The sequence below is a fragment of the Ahaetulla prasina genome, chromosome 1 (genome assembly GCF_028640845.1).
Source record: "Ahaetulla prasina isolate Xishuangbanna chromosome 1, ASM2864084v1, whole genome shotgun sequence".
NCBI classification, from domain to species: Eukaryota; Metazoa; Chordata; class Lepidosauria; order Squamata; family Colubridae; genus Ahaetulla; species Ahaetulla prasina.
In genome coordinates, this window is record NC_080539.1 from 96,692,378 (window position 1) to 96,715,056 (window position 22,679).

The 22,679-nt window shown below is 38.5% G+C and overlaps 1 protein-coding gene across 1 annotated transcript in view; it reads right to left on the reverse strand.

Annotated features, from left to right (window-relative positions):
* AKAP12 (A-kinase anchoring protein 12) overlaps positions 1 to 21,790 on the reverse strand; it is a 65,282-nt gene extending 43,492 nt beyond the window's left edge. Inside the window, 1 exon segment of the mRNA XM_058169669.1 lies at positions 20,082 to 21,790. Within this exon segment, the coding sequence (XP_058025652.1) occupies positions 20,082 to 20,222 (141 nt within the window). The 5' untranslated portion in view covers positions 20,223 to 21,790.
* Positions 21,791 to 22,679: the final 889 nt, after the last annotated feature.

Sequence of the window (22,679 nt, forward strand, 5' to 3'; positions counted from 1 at the left end):
CTTTCCCATGACTTTTGATCTTCAAATGCTCTTGCTTGATCTTTCTCCTATCAACAATGCTCTCGGTTGACAAAGATGACAGGAGTCCTTTTTGTATTCACAGTTCCTTGACCAACAATTTAGGTGTGTGTGTGTGTGTGTGTGTGTTTGTTTGTTTGTTTGTTTATTTATTTATTTATTTATTTATTTATTTGTTTGATTTTTATACCGCCCTTCTCCCGAAGGACTCAGGGCGGTGTACAGGCAAGATAAAACATACAATATACAAATTAAAATACAATTTAAAAAACTTATTTTAAAAAATTAGCCTGAGATAAAATTTAAAATATACCATAAACTAAAAACCCCATTTAAAATTAATAAAATTTACAAAATTTAAAAATTAAAATTCAATTCAAGCCAGCCCCGCGCGAATAAAAAGGTGTGTCTTCAGTTTGCGACGGAATGTCCGAAGGTCAGGTATTTGGCGTAAGCTCGGGGGAAGCTCGTTCCAGAGTGTGGGAGCTCCCACAGAGAAGGCCCTTCCCCTGGGGGCCGCCAGCCGGCATTGTTTGGCGGACGGCACCCTGAGAAGTCCCTCTCTGTGAGAGCGTACGGGTCGGTGGGAGGCATGTGGTAACAGCAGGCGGTCCCGTAAGTACCCAGGCCCTAAGCCATGGAGCGCTTTAAAAGTCGTAACCAACACCTTATAACCAACACCTTATAACCAACACCTTATTATCACCTTTATGACACCAGGAAGATGTTGGGTCCCAAATTAAATGAGATAAATTATGTCATGCTCACTCTGCTTAGGTAACTAAAGTGAAAGTCTTTCAGTGGAAGCTTATTATTTGGAGAAAGCCTTTCTCAAACTTTCTAGGTCTCTAGGTCATAGAAATATATGTTGTGAAAAACTGAGAATTGCAAGGTCAGTCCAAGACCTTTCACTGCCTGATGAAAAGTAAGCAACCACATTCCCACGGTCAAGGTGCATAGTATTCCTAAAATACACAATGTTGGGTCTAAATAAAAATTCAACTTCAGAACACTAGCAGAGGAAGCAACAGCTGCACTGATTGGCTCACCTTCACAGAGGACTATAAGTCACATAACCCTGCCCACTAAGGTAGAATCAAACCAATATTTGCTATAAACCACATATATCCCAGCTTTCCTAATCTAATGCTTTTAGCTATCATAACTTCTCTGATGAATATTACATTGAAGTAAACTGAGCTGGGTTTGGGCATATTTTGATTCTTTCCTATCTTATTTTATCTCTTGAGACATCATCACTTGTGCAAATTGATACAATCAGTTTTGCCTTAAGGTGTCTCCATTTTAATTAGTGTATTTTCAATATGTATATACAGTATTTGAAGGATATTAATACAGCAATAGCACTTAAGACATATATATTGCTTTACAGTGCTTTACAACCCTCTCTAAACAGTTTATAGTGTCAGCATGTTGCCCCCAACAATCTGGGTCCTCATTTTACTGATCTTGGAAGGATAGAAAGCTGAGTCACCTTGAGCTGGTGAAACTTGAACTGCCAATTGCTGGTAGCTGGCAATCAGCAGAAGTAGCCTGCAGTACTGCATTCTAACCACTGTGCCACCATGGCTAATATACTCTAGACCAGGGTTCTCAGATTATAGGGCATACCCCCTTGGAAGGGCATGAAGAAATTCAAGGGGAAGGAAAGATGGGAATACTTTTAGCAAATCTCTTCATGTAAAAATACTGTGATTATAAAGGTATTTTCAAAGTCCGAATGGGATTCACATCCTGGCCACCTGTACATTCCCTAGATACCAGAGATAAATTTAGCCTCTTTGTGTCCTTTAGTAAAAATACTAAAAAGTCTCTGCCTTTCACAAGCTGAAAGAAAAGCTGGGTTCTGAAGAGAAAACCATATAATTGCTGAGTTTTCTGTAACCGTATCCAATTCCTTTTCAATAAATCTTGTTAAAGGAAACTCTAGGAAAATCCTGTTTTCAATTGACATTAGCTGCTAAGGCTTTAATAGTAACTTTTAAATGAAGTACCATATTTTTTGGACTATAAGATGCTCCAGACTATAAGACGCACCTAGCTTTTGGGAAGGAAAACAAGAAAAAAAATGTGTCTCTGCCTCCCAGCAATTTGCCTCCCTGCAGCAAACAGCAAACAGCCTGATCAGCTTCAGAACAGCCTGATTTACAACAAGCAGCTGATTGGTGGTTGGATCTGCCTCCTGGAATACCGCCTATCAGCTGTTCCAGGCTGTGGGGATCGCCGTCGCCACCCATTGCCATTGCTGCCTATCACCACTCCGAATGCCCCACTTTTGGGCCATTCCAGGTGGGAGGGATAGGTGGTGGCGGCAGGGATACCCGCCACCTGGAACGGGCCAAAAATGGGACGTGTGGAGGCAGTGATAGGTGGCAGCGGCAACAATCTATGCAGCCCAGAACAGCTGGTAGGCGGTATTCCGGGCGGCAGATCCAGCCACCAATCAGCTGCTCATGGTAAATCAGGCTGTTCTGAAGCTGATGAGGCTGTTTCCTGCAAGGAGGCAAATTGCTGCGAGGCAGAGGCCAAAGGGTGGGAGCCAGCGGGTGGGTGTGGCTTTGGCAACATTTGCTGTATAAGACGCACAGACATTTCCACCCACTTTTGGGGGGGCGGGAGTGCATCTTATACACGGAAAAATACAGTACTTAACAGACAGACAGGTTTGGTGGAACCTCAAGGGAAAGTAGCTGGTAGGAAGAGTGCAAGAAAGACAGGAGGGTAGAGGCACAATGCATAGTTTTACACACACACAAATTGTAGATGGATTTTAAAAGCATTCGAGTGGGGATATGGGAGAATCTCTGAGATCATCAAGCAAAAAGTAGTACTTAAATCAATTTCTATTCTCCCTTCATGAACACACTATCAAGAGTTTCAGTTAAGTATATGTTGTGGGCAACTGGTATCTTAACCCTGATTCACAAACATCTGCATACATGGGTACATAAGACAGGTCTATTAATCCATTTAGAAGTCTAACTGTAAATTGTCTCAATCGATTAAAAAATAATCAACTACAATATAGGGTGAACACAAACTAGTGTATGGACTAGATGTTGAAAACAATAATACCGCTAAATTGCATAATATACCACAAAATGTCAATGCTGAGATATTTTTTCTCTTTCCCCATGTCAGCATTTATGGTAATGGCACGTATAGGAAGTGTAGGTTGACATCAGTATTAATTATAAGCTTTTCTAAAACAGAGATAATGAAAGAAAAAGCTAGGAGAGCTAGCAGTCAAAGACAAAAGTAACCCACTTCCATAAGTTTTCCCCATTAAGACGTCCTAGAGCTGTTAAGCGAAAACAGAGAGAGAGAATGCTCATTATACAAAAAGATTATAATTCAGAGCCTGGCTGGAGCCCTGAGTGTGTAGGTTGGTCTAGAAGAGACACAATATCCAATCAATTCCAAGATGAACACTGTGATCCTATGCTAACTTAATTTTAAGTAAGCCCCTTTACAACATTCCTTTGTATAGTTTTTAATAAACCCACAGAGAAGAGCACAAAGAAAGCAATACTAAGAGAGAGAATCAGCATGGTTCCGGCAAGAAGGGGTGGGGGAGGGGAAAAATTCCACTCGCCTTTTTTGGAAAGCAAGTGGAATTAAAAGATTGGTTGAAGCAGGGAAAAGAGAGGACAAGAGCAAGCAAGCAAGCAAGCCTGAAGCTCTTCCCTCCAGTTATAATTTAGTAAATAGGAGAGGAGAGAAAAACAGAAGCAGAGAGGAGGAGGAATTCAAAAAAAACAGTTAAAGATCCCTTCTGCCTTCTCTAAGGAAATGGACAACAGAGGACTTCAAAATATATTTTGTTCATGGTTTGCTGAACAATTCTGAAACTGCGGCTAAGGGGCAAGCAAAGGGACAAAGCTGCTGCCATCACGTGACACACCCAAGGTCAGCCAGCCTTTCCCAGAAGCTGACAGCTTGAAGCCACATCTCTTTATATAGTGTCCTTCTAGTGCATGGAACAGAACCAGCACTCTCTTTTTGCTATTCTTCTTCTTCTTCCTAATGGGAGTGCATTGCCTTTCCCTAAACATGGGCAATCGGGAACTTCCTACAGCTTCTGATGAGGAATTAAAAGAAGGAATACAGGCCTTGGGCAAATCTGTTTCATTTTCAAAACATGCTGTGGAAGGTTGTCTATTGTCAAACTACTTCTGAATGCAGTCACTACCCAAATGGAAAGAGTTATTATGCAATTATGATGCAGACCTTGGAAAGGAACTGTTTAATTTTAGTTCTTTGCTGTGATGTGAGGTCTGAGAGCACTAAATGAATGTTTACCACTACTAGAATGAAATATAGTCTTTCAATCCTTTCCGTAAACTGTTCTTTTCAGGTATCTTGATTAAAAGAGCAACTAAACAAATGAATTTAATGAACTGCTATATGTAATTCGTTATATGCTATATGAGCTTTAACTAGCAACTAGGCACATGCATAAAATGGGAAATGTGTTTTGTGCTGAGATCAAGATAAAAAAGATGTACCACTCAAAATATTTTGTTAGAACTAAATTAGCCCTGTTCTGATGAAGAAAAACTGAAAATTTGCCACAAGGAAAAATATTTTTTTTAAATAAAGGGGGGAAAATGGAAGCTATAAAAAAAACCTAACAAAAAGCAACAATGTTTTTTGATATCTGTCCTGGACTTATGTGTCTGTGGCCTTTCTCCTGGCACAGCTAAAAAAACAGAAACTGTAGGTGATGCTTAACATTTGGATAAAAAGAATTAACACAACAGTAAAAAAACAAAACTAACAATTGCATTTGCAACTGCCAAGCTCTATTAACCAGCAAGTGTGCATTTAAATGCATTCTGATAACTCAACAAGATAAAAAAATCATGCACAGATTGGATATCAATACAACTAACTAGCCAATATAACATTCTTTTCATATTTAAATGCACTTTAAAATTCAACATTAGAAACACATTTGATCAGGGATTGAAAAAAGTACAACAAACTGATAAGATGGCAGCAAAGAATTAGCTTCCTGGGGGCTTTTTGCTGTCATCTAAGTCAGGGGTCTCCACCTTGGTCCCTTTAAGGCTTGTGGACTTCAACTCCCAGAATTCCTCAGCCAGCTTTGCTGGCTGAGGGACTCTGGGAGTTGAAGTCCACAAGTCTTTAAAGGGTCCAAGGTTGGAGACCCCTGATCTAAGTGATTGAATTTTTGTAGCACAGATCAAGTATACCCCTACACAAGAGCATGAAAGAAAACCCACCCATGTACAAGCCCAACAAACTAAAAAAACAAACTATCTTCCTTTATTTATAACTTAAAATTCAAATAGTAGTTCTAACACTGTAACGAGATAATATTGCTCATATGCACCTTTCCCTCTGCCTATCTTTTTACCTCCACTTACCATTTCCTTTAGCTGGTAACTTGTGCTAGAACAGTGGTTCTCAACCTTTATAGTGCTGCGACCCCTTTAATACAATTCCCCATGATGTGGCAACCCCTTTAATACAATTCCCCACGATGTGGCCACCCCAACCGTAAAATTATTTTCGTTTTGAATTTATCGCGCCTGAAGCCGTATTGGCTAGTGATCTGAACTGCTTGCGATTGCCTTGAGGATGGAGGCATTAAAGCGGAGACTCCTCCCCTATTAAATTTATCACTCCTGAAGCCAGATTAGGCTAGCGATTGGGAGTGATTGCAGCTGGCTTGAGAGGGAGACATCAGAGCAAAGATTTCTCTCTTTTTTAATTCATCGCGCCTGAAGCCGAATTTGGCTAGCGATTTGAAGAGCCTGCAGCTGGCTTGTGGAGTCAACCATTGGAGCGCGATTCTTCGACTTGCAAGTATACTTCCCATATTTCCGATGGTCTTAGGCGACCCCTGACAAATCATCATTCGACCCCCAACGGGGTCACGACCCACAGGTTGAGAACCGCTGTGGTAGAAGAAAACACAGCACAGAATATGCAATCATGAGTGAGTACACAGGGGCAGTTTAATGACGGTTCAAAGTTATGCTGGCTCTGATAAAGTGATTGACAACCTGTTTCTTCCACTTACGACTCTTGCACCACCCCCATGGTCACATGATTGCAATTTGAATATTTGGCAACTGGCTCACATTTACACCAGTTGCAGCATCCTGCAGTCACATGATTGCAATTTACTCCCTTTTCCAGTCGATTTTTGGCAAATAATGCCAATTGGAAAAGCTTAACAATCACATGATTCACTTAAGAACCATATAATTTGCTTAATAACCACAGTAAAAATAGTGGTAAATTTGGGTCCAGTCATGTAATGACTCACTTTGCAACCGCATTGATGGTGGCGGGAATTCTACTCCCAATTGTGGTCAATGACTACCTGCAATTACAAACCACTACAAATCAGGATGGGTACATTAAGCTGAAATTCTCTGAAACATATTGATCCAGGACATGAAAGCTTACATAATTCTGCACTGATCTCATGTTATGCATGCTTTTGGACTTACATGCCACTCACAATTCAGGAGGACTCCAAGACTCTACAACCTGTTCTTACATTTAAAGGTAAAGGTAAAGGTTCCCCTCGCACATATGCGCTAGTTGTTCCCGACCCTAGGGAGCAGTGCTCATCTCCGTTTCAAAGCTGAAGAGCCAGCACTGTCCGAAGACGTCTCCGTGGTCATGTGGCCGGCATGACTAAACACCAAAGGCACATGGAACACTGTTACCTTCCCACCAAAGGTGGTCCCTATTTTTCTACTTGCATTTTTACATGCTTTCAAACTGCTAGGTTGGCAGAAGCTGGGACAAGTAACGGGAGCTCGCCCTGTTACGCAGCACTTGGGATTTGAACGCTGAACTGCCAAACTTTTGATTGACAAGCTCAGCATCTTAGCCACTGCATCATTTAAAAAGGTTTGAATTCTAAAATAGTATAATATAATAATTCTAAAACAGTTTATTTTTTTCTCTCTGAAGCTGGCCATGAGCCAGATAAGAGGAAAGCCCAGCAAGTAGCAACCAGGCTGGACTCTAGTGAATTTGGACAGCAAGATTATAATCAGTAGAGCTAGCAGAGAGATAGTTTGTGCTTTGTTTTTATGGACTGAGATGGAAACCCTATAATTTGTTCTAATGTGTGTACTCATCTGAGATTCTAAGACTGTAGGAAGACCAAGCACCCCCAAAATAGTTATTCATTCCTTTCCTGTTTTTTATTATTCTTTTCCTCTGGAACTTTCATTTAGATCTCTAACCTTGTTATATATAACAATTTAAAATTTGTAGTGAATCGGTGGTGTCAATTCTGGGAAAGCAATCTAGTTTTCCCTGCCAGGCCAAGCTAATGAGAGAAATGGGGTTATCACTTACCTCTTGTCCCAGTAAACAAGGGCATGGAGACTACAAAAATAAAATATTTTGAGAAATATTTTAAAAGGCAGAATATTATATTTCCTCTAAAAGAAAAATAGAAACCTTAAGGGAAACAGAAACTCAGCCCCAGCTCCCTGCCCCAGCAGATATTTGGTGCCCATTAAGAAAGACTGAACCAGCCTATCTACAAGACAAAAGACCTTCAACTCCAAGGTGATGGGATTAAAACATGACCCTCCAGGACAAAGCCATTAAGCCATAATAGGAATTGCCCAACACCCTTTCAGAACACAAGCCTCTTCATTACATCATCACCCTCTAAGCTTCAACCAAACCTGGGAGCTCCGACAAACATGACCCCATAGGAATCTGACAACAGCCAATAGAATACATGTTCTTGCACAGAAACAGGAAGCTCAAGTGCAAAGCCCAAGAGAAAGCCTAAGAGCCTCCCATTCTCAACTCCCTGTGGTCAGCTACTCAGAATCACACGTGCTTAGTTCTGTTCAGCATTAAACCCTCTTTCCAATCAGCCTCCATGTTTCCAGTGTCTTTCTCCTGGCTTGGAATTGAACCACATGGATATTTCTTCCAACAGGCAGAAAGAGTTTTTCTGGAAAAAATGTTTTCCTAAGGTTATTTTTTTTTCATATGCATTAATATACTATAACAGCCTTCTCCATGCACTGTCCACCTGTGGTTTTATTCTAGCATAGTACCAGTGCACTTCTAAGTCATATCCTCATAAATTCTATGCACTTGTGTACTATGTACTTATGTAAGCAAAATAACAAGGCTATATGGAACATGCCAGCTGCAAATTTTCAAATACAATTCCAATAGCTGTACCCATGTGAAAAATATCCCATGTGAAAAAAGTTATTTTCCAAATAAATTTGACTTATACTATAACAATAGAGGATAATTTTCTTTCTTTTTTTTTAATGTCAAGAAGCTTTTCATATATTAAGCATTTCTTAAATGTTTTACTAAACTAAATTTAATGTTTGGACCAATTGAGCATTACGTTTTTAAGGTCCAGTATCTAACCTTAAAACTGGATGGTTGATTTTTTTTAAAAAATGTCAGTATTTTTCCATGTATTCTTTTGGCATTTACAATTAGAACATAACCAGAATTCATCTTTCCCAGAACTGAAATCCATATGAAAAAGACAAGATTATAATTATTAGGTAGTATCATTTGTATGGCATGAAATCACTGCTGAGTTTCAAGCTAACATTAATAGCTTTTCCCCTGAGAATTTTAGTACATAGTGTGATTATTCAAAGCTGGGTGAAGACATAATATTCCCTTGTGTATCCATTTCCAATTAAGGAAAACTGGAAAGAAAGGCAACTACTACTGTGGTCATAATATAACATGAAGCTCAGAACAAATCACAATCAAGTGATTCACTCACTGAAGACAATATAATACATTCTTTAGCAGTAAAATACTCTAATTAAGCACCAAAGTGATACTGGATTATGGAAATTAACTTTGTTTAACATTAAATTCCAAAAGCATAAGGAGGAAGACTAAAGAGAGAAAGAGAATGACTCAAAGAATATGGAAAATACTACTCAGTTTGAAATTCTGCAGTCTTTACACATGGTGAATGAGAAATTGTTTCAAAAATATTGGTAAAAATATAAGACTTTCCTGTAAAAGCATATTTCCTCTCTACTTATATACACAAATAAGTTACCATTGTAAATTTGGAAACTTAAAAAACAAATTTGCAGCATATTGTTAAAGCAAAAAATAATCAACTTTTGCTTCTCAGCTGGCCACAGCTACCAACACATAGTAACTGGTGGATTTACATCTGATTTAAAGTAGTTGACAGCTATTTTGAAAAGGCCAGCACAAACCCATCTCCTCATTATCACCTGTTTCTTGACCAACCATCAAAGTTATTACAACTTAATTGCCCTACATTTCTATCCTTTGTCATCTTTCCCTGTCATTTTCAGTCACCAGATTCTTAGGTGACAATTAAATGTTCAAACTTACATTTTTTTGGTATTCTTCCTATACATTTTGCTGATTTATACAGGGAATATGTAGCCCTGCAGAGGCCCACTGAATAATGAAATAATGTAGCAGGAGCTGACAAATTATTCAGTTCTATATATTACTACGCATTGGTACAAATAATGAAAAGATAATGTATTTTTTTTTAAATACATTTTTAAGTAAATCTAACAATTACACTGCCAGATTTTGCAAAAACCTCTGAAATGCTAATAGTTAAAATTTTGAGACAAATTTATACAACTGACTGGTTTTTGTTCAGATCATTTTAGGCAGGCTTCTTTCCATTAGAACAAATGCATCTTTTCAGCCATACCTGAGCAAATCCCATTTTCTCTGATCAAATATATTCTGATCATTAAGTTAAAGCTGAACAACTATGACCATGGACAAGTTAACAAAACTTATTGAATTCAGGAAGACTTTGCTCTTGATAAAAATGAATTGGAATAGGTCACAAGGATAGAATGTTAAACAGATTAATGTACATCTAACTTTCAATTTGATCCTTGAGTGAATAAAGGCATCACCTAGGATGAAATTGCAAACATTGTGTAAAGGGAAGGATTGGTCCTTTCTCATATTTCACATGGATCTCTCCCCAAATTATTATTTGTCTCTGAGTAAGAAACAGCTGCAAGGGATAATTTCTATTGCCAGAGAGAGAAAAAGGAAAAGCTTCCATGAAGTGCACAAACAGGATTCTCTCCGAAGTAGCTATTTTTTTTTACTTAAGAGCAAAATTATCAAATTGATGACATTTCAGTTACCAGGGCTTGACTAGGAAAATACAAGGATTTTGCACATTTTGCTAGGAAATTTATTTTCTCGCAAAACTTTTATTCATTTTGTGGAGCTTTTTTAAACCATGACCTATTTTCAAAAGCACTTAAACATTCCCAGCATTCTTCCTCATCCCTGAAAGACTATTTATCAGTTGCAGTTTCACAAATGTCCAAAAATAGCTGACAACAGATAATTCTTTGCAAAATTTAGAGAGGGATATCAGTGTCTTGGATTGGTCCAGCATTGTACTTATATCAATTTATACAGAATTATTACCTTCTGAAATGCATTAAAAGATACTAAAACATTCATGTTTAAATTAAAATCCACTGGTATTGCTGGCTTTCAATAAAAGACGCATTGTTTGTATTATTAAAGACTGCATTCCTATGCATCTATGAAAAGGAGTCTGGCTATTTCTTGGAAGAGATAGAAAGGCCAAAAATGTCTGTAATATTACCTCTTGAATGCTTTTCAGTGGAAGATAACAAGATAGTAAGATGTTTTGGAATTGGACTGGGCTCCTTACTGTTCCATGGATAAACACTCTTGATCCCAAATGTCCACATTTCTTCCACAGATATTTTTAGAGATTGCTGATCTCAACCATCATCTGTTCTCCTTCCCTTCTTCAATCCTCTTGAACCTCACCAAGTATAATTCTTCATCTAGGACAGACAGACTGGTTCTTCTTATAGTCTGTGGTACTCTTATTCATCATCTTTCAATCCTTACTTTGAAGCTATCCTTTCTTTTACCTCATTTTCAATGTCCAGTTTTTACACCTATTAAAACATACACCAATGGAAAATCTACTACTTCAATTATTCTGATATTTGTCATAGAAATATTCTTATAATCCAGTCTAAATCCATCATTGTTTTATTCTCTAGCTAGGATTACTCGTATAGTACACTATTCACCTGCATCTATTCTTGAGCTTAAAAACAAATCTACCAACTTCATTTCTTGATTGTTAAACAAGAGTTCACTAAATATGCTGTTGACACTAACTTTGTCATCTTTGTATTAAAATTTAAACCATTTTTTCACTTTCCGTTTTCACTTTCCTTATGAGCTTCTCTAACTCTTCTACACTTTCACCTAACAAAAAGATGTCCTCTATATATTGTATATCACAATGTTCTGATATCCAATTTTAATTCTAGTTCTTATAACTTCCAACCTATTCATTCTGAATACATTTGGTGTACAAATTAAAAATGATTTGAGGATAATATGCATCTTTTTCTCTTTTCAACCCTGAACAGTCTGCTTCTTCAAATTAAATTATAGTAGCTTTTTATCTGTTGTAATAGGATTAGTATGTTTCACATTCTGGACATGATCTAAACAATCAAAGACCTTTCTGTAAGTAAGGAAGAAAAAGCCATCCTCCTTAGATGATCTTACTCTATTATATGCTTTTAAAATCTGTTTTATATTCTGTATCATATTTCTCTGCCCTTTCTGAAGCCCACATTTAATATTTTGCTTTCCATACATGAATCCAATCTTCTTTCTTCCCTATCCCCAGCACCCCAATCCGTAGACCACACTGCCTTGTCCCATATTTATTGACATAATACAGTAAACATTTCAACTTCTTCTTTTTCTGCAGCTTTAAACTATCTGGTGAATATTTCAACTGAGTCTAGCAAGCTGGTTTACTGTCTCTCAAACCTCACTTTCTAAGAATCAGTTGCTGAGTATGTTTTCTCCCTACAAATATTTCTGACATTTTGTAATCCCATTCATAAAAGATTTCAATACAAATTTTCCATATTTTTAAAATTCATTTGTCTGCATTAAATGTTCTATAATTATTCTTGAGCTATCCTAGTTAGTCATAACTTTTCCTCTGATTTCTGATCTCAAAAACAACTCTCATTTTCCTTTTCTTGTACTTTTCCTCCATTCATTGATATTCACTGAAATTACTTTCTTTTTTTTGAAGTTTGAGCTTGAAACTGCATTCAGCCATTACTTAATATTCTTATTGCCCAGGGCTTTTGTCTTCTATTGGTCCCTGATAGGATGGCTTATTTTGAAAACAGTTTAGTTCTTGTCTTCATTTTAAAAAAATGGAACTTTTTTTTTGCTTCAGTTTTCCCAAAGTTTATTCCTATAACTAAGGTACCTTTTTTCCATAAATGAAGTGCACTGATTATTTATGAAATTTATATAGTCGCCCATCTGATAAGTGATTCTGAACAGCATACAACGAAAGTAAAAACCACTGATAGATTCTAAAACAATCAATATTATAATTATTCTTACTATTATTAAAAATTAGAAAAAAACTAAAAAAGAAGAAATATTTGGCAAAGAGATGTTAGTAATAATGTAGCCCCTTAATAATTCACTAGTCCTCTGGTCCTAGGATAGCACAATAAGGATTTGAGGGACCTTTTGAAAGTCAAAAGTGATGAAAGTCTTACTCTGTTGTTTACATTGACCTGAATGTTAGTCTATGTGATGAATAACTTTTCATATATATTGCAGACTACACGTCATCTTTATCGTATTTGTAAAAAATGCAGCCTAGAGTTTACCAGTCAATTTGCTCCATTAACCTGGTGGCAAGACCTTTATACCATTTAAAATCTTTGTTTGGCAACTTGACTCTTAATTTGTCTTCTTCATTCTGCAAGTAAAAGAAGCCATGCATATTAGACTAGCTAAGTACAATCAAGGAGCACATTAATGCATTTCTGAAATCCATACAAATCTAGATGGGGTTTTATGATGCCACAATGGGAATAGCGTTCTAGCACATTTTCAGCTATAGTCAATATTTTCCAAAAATAATTATTGAGATAACTAGGAGATAAATCTAATAAACCAATTAGGCTTAATTTAAAATGGAAATACAAGCTTCTGATCTTCTGGTGGTTACTTCAAAGAACAGAAGTCAAAGCACTCCTGTTTATCATTTGCATCAGGGGTTCCCAACCTGTGGGCTGTGACTCAATAGTGGGCCGTACTGGGCTGTGGGAACGGCTAGCGAGCACAGCACATGTGCATGCCACTCACGCAAATGGAGCTGCATGCACACACGGAGCCATCCCCTCTGTCCTCCCCAGTGGTCCACAAAACCAGAAACATTGGGGAACTCTGATTTACATGACATAGCTTATGGCATAGTACGATGTCTGTTAACCTAAATTCTCATTTCCTCTTTTGTTTCAGGGTTATTTCTGATAACTGATAAATTTTTACATTAACAAAGCAGATTTCTCATTTGTAATATGAGTGGCTTTATTCTTTAAACAAGCTTAACTATCTTAACACCCAGGGCGAACCTTTGGAATGTAAACTGAACATATCATCCAATCCAATCATATCAAGCACACTGCAGAGGAACTAGGGATGTACCAAAACTACACCTACTTCCAGGGACTGAATTTCTGGCTCTCCAAATAGTTTGCTCCAACCAGATCACCACAGGGGGAGATCATTCTGACTCACTCCTTGGATGAAAAGCAAGCTTAAAAAAAACTTCCTTCATTATCTACGTGGAATTTAAATTACTCAAACTTTAACTTTTATTAGGCTAGCCCAACATTTACAGAAAAGTTGGATCACTGTGGAGATGCAATGGTATATGGGAATGACCTTCAGCATCAGGAGAAAGAACTGCACCTAGACAACTAAAAGATAAAAAGATATCTAAGTCCTCAGAAGGAAAGAAAGTATAGGACATTTTTCCAGAAGAGACCCTCCCTGGATTTCTGGACAGTAAAAGAAGTGGAGAGAAAAAATGCTTTCAGTCTCGTAAGATTCTGTTAATGTAATCTTAAAGATAGAGCTAGTATTCATTGTTGTACTCCTTGTCTGGACTACCTTGAAGGGTTAAGAGGGATTATGTATGCCATAAAGGATGAGTTGGTTAGTTGATAAGAAGTGATAAAAGATGGATATAGGTAACAAAAGTGTATGTAACTAAAAAACGGGTGGGGGGGTAATAAGCTAAACAGAAGTTTATTTAGAAGCTTCTAGAACAGGGGTGTCAAACTCTTGACCTGACCTGCAGGCCGGATGCGTCATGTGCTAGCCATGCCCACCCCTGGTTTAGCAAAACAGGAAAAGGTTACAATACATCATGTGACGACAATGTGTTGTCACGAGTTTGACTCCCCTGTTTTAGAAGATACTGTCAAGCCTGAATCTGACCGGGCTGTGGGGTTGTTTCTATCATGGGTTATTCTCACATTAATTCAGGTTGACACAGTTTGGAGCTGAAGGGGGAGAGCAAAGGTGGATGGAGTCTTCAGCCAAAACAACATAGTTGGCTGATGAGTCAGATACATTCTGATGGCTGGCTGGCCAGAAGAGGACAGAACTCACCAAGCACCCAGCTCTCATCCCGATTGGACAATGTGACATATTGTTTTGGGAAAATTAGAAACTCTTACTTAAAGTGGGGTGGAAAGCGCAGGAACTTTTAGTTCTGGCTTTCCACCAGTGCCAAGATGATGTGTCTCAATAAATTTGTTCTTTGAGGAAACAGAATGTCTCGGAGTTCAATTTGTGATGGGTACATTAATTGGAGCCTGACAAGTATCTTATTTCAATGATGAAAAATGGGGGGGAAAGATGGGCTGAAAGGTAGAATTAATTATCTATTTTCAAAGATCTCTCCATTCTAGATTGAGTGGATTGCAAAATTACCTTTTCTGAGGAAAACCTATTATTGATCACTTAATCTAATCCTCTTCTTCCCTCTCTTCTCCACCATCTCATTTAATGTTTTGTCACAATCACAGTAGAAGTTTAGAAACAGACCTGATTTGTTTTGCTTCTGATTTAGAGCAGTGCTGGTTGGATCTATCTTTATTTTTAAGGTATGTCATACACTCTTTCAAATCCTAAATTCCTTTGAATCTGCTCAAGTCAAATGCACTGCCCTTAATAGGAACTATTTAAATATGATATATGCAGACTAAAGATAAGTGCTACATTACTTTGCTCCATTGCAACTGATTGAGCAAAAATATGATATTGAACGGCTGAGTAGTTACACCAGCATTAATTATTAATTTGCTATGATTCTAATGTGGAAAGCAATATATTTTTATGTTATGGTCAGATATGGGATTAATGTATGAGACTGCAATTCTGTATACACGTACCCAGGAATACTTGTTTTATGTAAAATTGCATTACTTATGATTCTGAATTAAACACTGAACATTAAGTAGCAATCAGTATGTGCTCATTCCTCAAAAGCTAAATGTCTTGCTGTGCTAAACAGGTTAAGTCACAATGAATTATGGGAAATCCTGATTCAAGATGTAATGTTAAAATTAAATTGTGCAAGAAGATTGTATTATCATGGACTGATTTTTGAAAGCATCCTTGCCATTCCTAATTCCCAGGAGCAGCAATTCAGAAGAGATATGGGCAAACAAACTTCCCTGAAATTCCTCCCTAGTTAAGATAACTGGTACAATAAACCAGGGGTCTCCAACCTTGGCAGCTTTAAGCCTGGTGAACTTCAACTCCCAGAATTCCCCAGCCAGCTTTGCTGGCTGGGGAATTCTGGGAGTTGAAGTCCACTAGGCTTAAAGTTGCCAAGGTTGGAGACCCCTGCAATAAACTATAATTTATCTCGGGGTGTCAAACAAGCGGCCCATAGACTGGATGCAACCCATAGACTGGATGCGGCCCACACAGGCCACGCCCACCCCAGCCACACAAGGGCAAAAACAATCCCAATATGGCCCATGATGCGATCGGGTTTGACACCTCTGGTCTATCTACTTTGTAAGGTGTTGTTTCCGAGGAGTGAAATGAGTGAATTTAACTTAAGAACTTCAATAGAATCAACAACCCTTAATGTGGTATTACCATTTCTTTTTAAAAGAAAGGAAGAAATATAATTGAAAGGTAATAGTATATTAAGTCTTGTTCTATAAGCAAATACAACATAAGTTCACAAAACTTTCCTAATTTACAAGTATGAAAATATCTGGAAAATGATTAATTATTAAATAAAGACACAATTAACTTTTTAAAGCACAAGATCGAATTTTGTTGAAAAGTCTGGAAAAGAATGGATATAGCCACTTCTGTTGCAACAGAAATACACAAACAGAAATCTAAACATTTGCAGAACTGAACATAACTCAATTAAAACATAGAAGACATAAAAGCTGCATATTTTTTCATATGATTCTCTAATCCACTGTCCAATTTCATTAAACAGTATCCTTTTACAGTTTTTTAGAAGTTAAAATTATCTATGGAAAATGTCATGGCCATTCCACATCTTGCATATTTAAGATCACTAGATACAAACTGCCTATTAACAAATATTATTCCAGTATGACAAATGTCATTTACAAAATGATATATTGACATATTTTTAGTGATTCTACATGCAAAACCAAAGTGATAAATTATTGTTCAACGGAATGTTCTGTAATAATTAGCACATCAGACAATTATGTGATCCAGTGTATTTAGAATTGAAATAGTGTAAATAGGTGTACTGAGCACTTCTAATATCAGTTTCTTATGTATCCTTATTACACACTTCCATACTACATCCAAGCAGAAAGTACTAAGAAACATTATGTTTGGTATGATGGTCAAAAGTATTTCTTTTAAGACTTATTAATAAAATCTTATTTCAAGAAAGTTCAAAAAATATCTACCACACCTAAGTTTTTTAGGATTAAGTTTCATGGATAAACTTATTGATAATACATTTGCCAGGAAGTTTATATAATGTACTATCATTATTAGGTGTCAATTCATCTTTTTTAATTTTCTATCATATTCCAGGCAGGGTAGGCTATATAGATGGCTCTCACCTAGTTCACTGGACCAAGTGAGCAGGATGCAAATTGAGACACACAAGGCAACCTGTTTCTCACTGTGGATCATACAGACTGGAGATGAAGCAAATAATGTCCCTGAAAATATGACTTTACTATGCCTTTACATTCTCCCACATAAGTGAAATGACACGTATACTTTGGCTGCAGTTTTCTCATTCAGGCAAAGGTATTACCACTTCCAAATTTCAATTCTCAATTGTTGTTTCTATCAACAGTAATTACAGATAGTCCTCAATTTACAATAGTTCATTTAGTGACTATTCACAGTTACAAAGGCACTGAAATAAGTAACTTATGTCTGTTTTTCACACTTACGACCACTGCAGCATCCCCATCGTCACATGATCAAAATTTGGATGCTTGGCAACAGACTCTATGACGGTTGCATTGTCCTGGGGTCATGTGATTGCCTTTTGTGACGTGACAAGCAAAGTCAATGGGAAAACCAGATTCACTTAACAGTCACAAAAAACGGTTGTAAAATGGGACAAAACTCACTTAACAAATGTCTCACTTAACAACAGAAATCTTGGGCTCAGTTGTGGTTGTAAGTCAAGGATTATCTGTATGTTGTACATCCAAATCAAATTGGTTGAAGAAGAGGGACTTTTCTTACTTTTCAGAATTTGGAGTAAGTGAAGTGGGTGGTAGGGTAGAAAATTAGGCAGATAAGCAAGAATTTCCCCTTTGAAAACTCAAACCCAATTTTTAGGTTTGCTATAGAGAAAGTCTCTGACATACATGCCCTGTTTGGAAGAATAGATATCTAATAGATTTGGCATGAACATGTTTGCTTTGTCTGAGAGAATGTTTTCCAAGGATAATGGGAGTCCATGATGAAATGGCTCCTTAACCCTTCAAACTTGAAAGTTAAACCATTTTTCTGGTATTGCTAAGATGCAAGATTTAGACTTTTACCCAGTTAACTACATTTGAATACACACATAGGCACATGTGTGTGTGTGTTTGTATGGATGACTTGTTGCCTAAAATAATTTAATTTTCAACTTAAAATTATGACCAATTCCTTTTCTCAAAGAGGATGAGCTAACTGCATAGTTGTTTGTTTGTTTTTTTGCCTTGACATCATGAATCCACATTGATACAAACTTCAGATACTTCCTGGAATTAAAATTCAAGGGAAATTGAAACACAGTAAATAATTTTGTACTTTTCACACAGTATGTGAAGGAGCTGTTTGACCTCAGCAGGTTTTTTTTCCCCAAGCTTCAAGCCTATGTTATTTTATCATTTGGGGCATATATTTCTGATACATTTAATCATTTCAGTTGTCACATTTTTGCAACTAAATCATCTCTTTTACCACCAGCCAGAGAAAGCATTAACTTTCTGTTATTTTTCTTTCCCTGCTGGCTTGTTTCGTAAAATGACAGAAAACTTAAAGTTTCAACTTATTAAATACTTTGTTCCGTTTCGTTAGAAAAAACAACAACACAAATTCCCACAGAGAAAAACATTTTTTAAACTTCTGTCAACAGTATACATTGAAGCACTAAAATTGTAGGGAGTTAAAACCCAAGGCACAAGGTCAGAAAAGCAAAGTCACTAGCAGTTCTTAAGCTTTTGACACACCCACACATTAGATTAGGGAAAGAGCAAGTTTGGAGAATTTCATCTATAGTTCAACACAAAGTGGTTTTTTAAAAAAATTCTTTTAAAGAACCTAAAAGGTTGGACAAAAACATACTATTACTCTTTTTTTAAATATATATATATATATATTTAATTTATTTAATTTAAATATATATATATTTAATTATATATATATATATATATTCTGGGGAAGTACCACACTGCAAGAAATAATTTCTTTCTTAAGAAAAATGTGGTAAGGTGAATTCAAAACTGTCCAACTATTAAGATTGTACCGGCAAAAGCTCCCTGAGGAAAGCGTTCGTCCCTCTCCAGTTATTACATTGCTTCCGGCAGAGCTCGGATCTTTGGGAACGTTCATACAGTAAAGAGAAACTGCAGGCATTTATTTGCTAATGCAAACAAAAGGTACGCAGCGCAGCCCTGGACAGCCCGAGCGCGCTATTCCGCGCACGTGCTGCAAAAGCGATGCTGGGGCGAGAAAGGCGGGGGGGGGGAGGGGGAAGACACTTAGCAAATACAGCGCGAGAGGATAAATCAACGCGGTGCTCAAAAAGACACAAGTTTGCTTTGTTTCGCCCCTCTCGCTTTTGGCACCGCTCCCACCAGCATCTTCCAGAGAGGGCTGCGACTGCAGAAAGCCCGAGGCGAAGGCACCACAAGGCTGACTGCAGGACTGCAGTCAGGAGAATCTTGGCACGCAGCAACCTTCTTCCCCCCCCCACCTCCCTCCCCGCCGCCACCACCACCGTCCAGCCATTGGGTGGGGTCTTTCCACACACGCCACCCCGTCTGTACCATACCCACAAAAGGGAAGCGGGGGAGGTGGAGATGCCCTCACCCCTTCTCCCGGGGGTGCAAGGGGGTGGGGGAAGAGCAGGAGAGGAAGGTGCGAAAGAACCCAGACAGTGCAGGACCGGGACGCCCTTCATCACGCTCAGGGAACGAGGTATGAGGTGAGACCGGGAGGCGCCGGAAGGCCGCACCTAGCGAGGGGCCCAACTAAAGCGCCCCAGCTCCTACTCCTGAGCCTCAGCGGCGGCTGGGGGAGGAAGGGCTTCTTCTGACAGACAAAAGGTGGGAAAGAGTTTATTACTGCGGAGGCGCCGGCTACGCAGTGCCCTGCCTCAGGAGAGCCCAGTAGTCGCCGCCGTCGTCGCAGCAGCAGCAGCCGCCACGCCCCACCCCGCTAAACTTCGCCCCCCTCCCCCCCACCACGAGAGGGCGGGATGGCAATGGGGGAGGCAGGTGCCCGCGCGCTCCCCAGCAGGTGCTCGGGGCTCCCCCGGAAAGTTTGCGCGCGAAGATGAACGTCCTCCAGAAAGAGCTGCTTACGCCCTCCCCGCCGAACTGGCAGCCTCTTCCAGACACGCGCCGTGCGGACAGAGACTCTCGTACCTTGGAGGAGTCCTCCGGCTCTCCAGCCTCGGGCGCGGCTTCCGTTGGCGTCCGGTCTCCCGGGCTCCCGGGCTGGGAATCTCCCGCTGCGTTGGTCTCATCCTGCGGACTCCGCGGTTCCGTAGAGCTCCCGGCTCCCATGTCTCTCTCTCTCTCTCCCCGGCGTCCGTTTCTCCAATCCTTCGGGCTAAGGAGGGGGGGGGGCGCGACGCTTTTCGACCCAGAAAGAGAAATCGGCGCTAGCAATAATAGAGCCGTCCAGGCAGCTGCGCTCTTCGGTGCCTTAACTTCAGCTGCTCGGGAAAGCGGTCAGGCTGCGACTGAACCAACCCAGGAGGTTTCTGCGAACTCCTTTAAAAAAAAAAGAGCCAACAAAATTACCTCCTCCCTGATCCCCCGCCCGCCTCTCCCTCCTGCTCCATCACATGAGCAGAGCCCCGGACACGCCTTGCAGCATCAAACCTGGGAATCAAGGAAGAGCCGGGTGAGGAGGCAGGCCAGGGGAATGGCTAATATCCCAGTATCTTTGGCCGAGGTAGCGCTGTCTGGGTCTCCCTATTGCCCATCCTCGAGGTCGTCTTTCGAACCCGGGTTCAAGAAGATAAGAAGTCACCATCACTCCCATGAATGGACCATCTCTGAATTCCATCATAAAAGGAGTGAGGGTGGGGAGGTGGCTTTCTGAAGCATCTGACCTTCAGCTTTGAGCTGAACAAACCCTCCCTTCTTCCCTCCCTTCCCGGCCTTGAGAGATGCATCTGACTGCTCTACTGTGCCTACTACTCTTCTATCCAGGATGTAGGAATCATGGATTGGATTTAGCGCAACTGTTCTTTTATGTTTAATCTGTGTCTCTATCGCTGTCTCCTAAGTGAGGCTTCTCACACTTAAGCATGGCATAGGTAGACCCAAATTTGGAGTGTAATCTAGTATTAATCTGGTGATTTTTCAAAGGAGGTAATTGGAGGAGAAAGTCAGATCACGTAAAAAAGTGTCAACATCTGTCATCGCTCAAGCCACTGATCTGATATTGCGTAAGTGAACAATACAAAACCAGGGGTATCATGGGATCAAGCAACAGCAAATAAAAATGACAGGTCAGCAGCATATGATTTAGAATGAGATGGAAGGTTTTGTGGGACATGAAATAACTCACTTTATGAATTTCTTTTTAAAAAAAAACACCAGCCATTATCTCATTATTACTAAACTGTGTTGAGAGGATAGTAGTTGAATTCAGACATAGTCTAAAATAGTCTATAAAATTGGCCTATTGTATTCTGTGAGGTTTAAATACTATTGATTTCATTGATCTACTATTATGTTTAAAGTTTTAGCTGTGCTTAAATAAGCCCTGGGATTGCTTTCCATTGTGGATGTAAGAAAGGTTATGAATGCTTGAAAAAGAGTGAAAAGAAAAAAGAAAATATTTTTAGTCAAACCCTGAAAATTAAGTGTTCCTTACAATGCTAGTTATCTATAGTATTAGTAATAATTATCCTTATGACATTAGAATAAATTGTTATATAAACATTCAGTTGTGTTTGGTAACGTTTTACATATTGGGATACCTATAGTCAATTAAAAAAAATTACACAATAATCATAATCAGTGGAGAGGTCAAAAAAGTCAAGATGGCAGCCACAGTATCATGACTGAAGCCCCACAGTAATTTTTGCAGGGAGCGTGGATCCATAGGGGGCAGGTGTATTTTATGCAGTTTTCCTATAATAAAAAGTAAAGTATAGATGGACTATAAACATTTCCATCATTGTAATTAATAATGAATAAAATGAATACATGTTTTGGGAAATGATTATATATATGTCCCTGTCTTCATTTGATGTATACCGTTTAGAGTACATTTTTGGAAGAAGAAGCTGTAGCTCTAAATTTATGTGGAACACAAGTAGTGACACCAATAAGACACCAATAAGACCTGATTTATAAATATAATAAAGTGGATTTGTGGATGTATGTCTGGAGATTTCCCTAAAATAAAATTTAATAACTTAATTTTTAAAGATGGATTGATCTCTTAACATTATAACATTACAAACCATTATAAATTCCACAGTGTAATTTGTTATAAAGCTAACAGAAAGAGAGAAGAAACTCATAAAGATGGGTCTCAAACCCTCACTTATATCAGGATAAATACTTTTTCTCTTAATACAGAATGGGTTCTTTATGTTATTTCCAAGATCAGGTTAAGTTACAGTTGTTTATAAAACCAGGTAAGGAACATGGGATTGTGTGTACATGTAGAACATGTAGATTTAACCTTAAATCTACCTATGAAGCAAATTTTAACTTAAGAAACTACTTTAAATATGAAAAATAAGTTTGATAAATGTGTTTAAAAGTGTTATATTAGTGATTTTAAAAGAAGGGTCTTTTTATGAGAATTAATGAACAATTATATATTTGCCAGAAACTGGCCATAAGTACCATTCCTTTGGCAGACAAGATAGATCCATTACTGAGTAATATCTATGGAAAAATGTTTTTAGCACCACTAGTGGTACTAATGGGGGCAAAAACAAATATAAAAGAGGTACGTTGGGATTTGTAAGATGCTAAGTTTCCTTTTCTTCC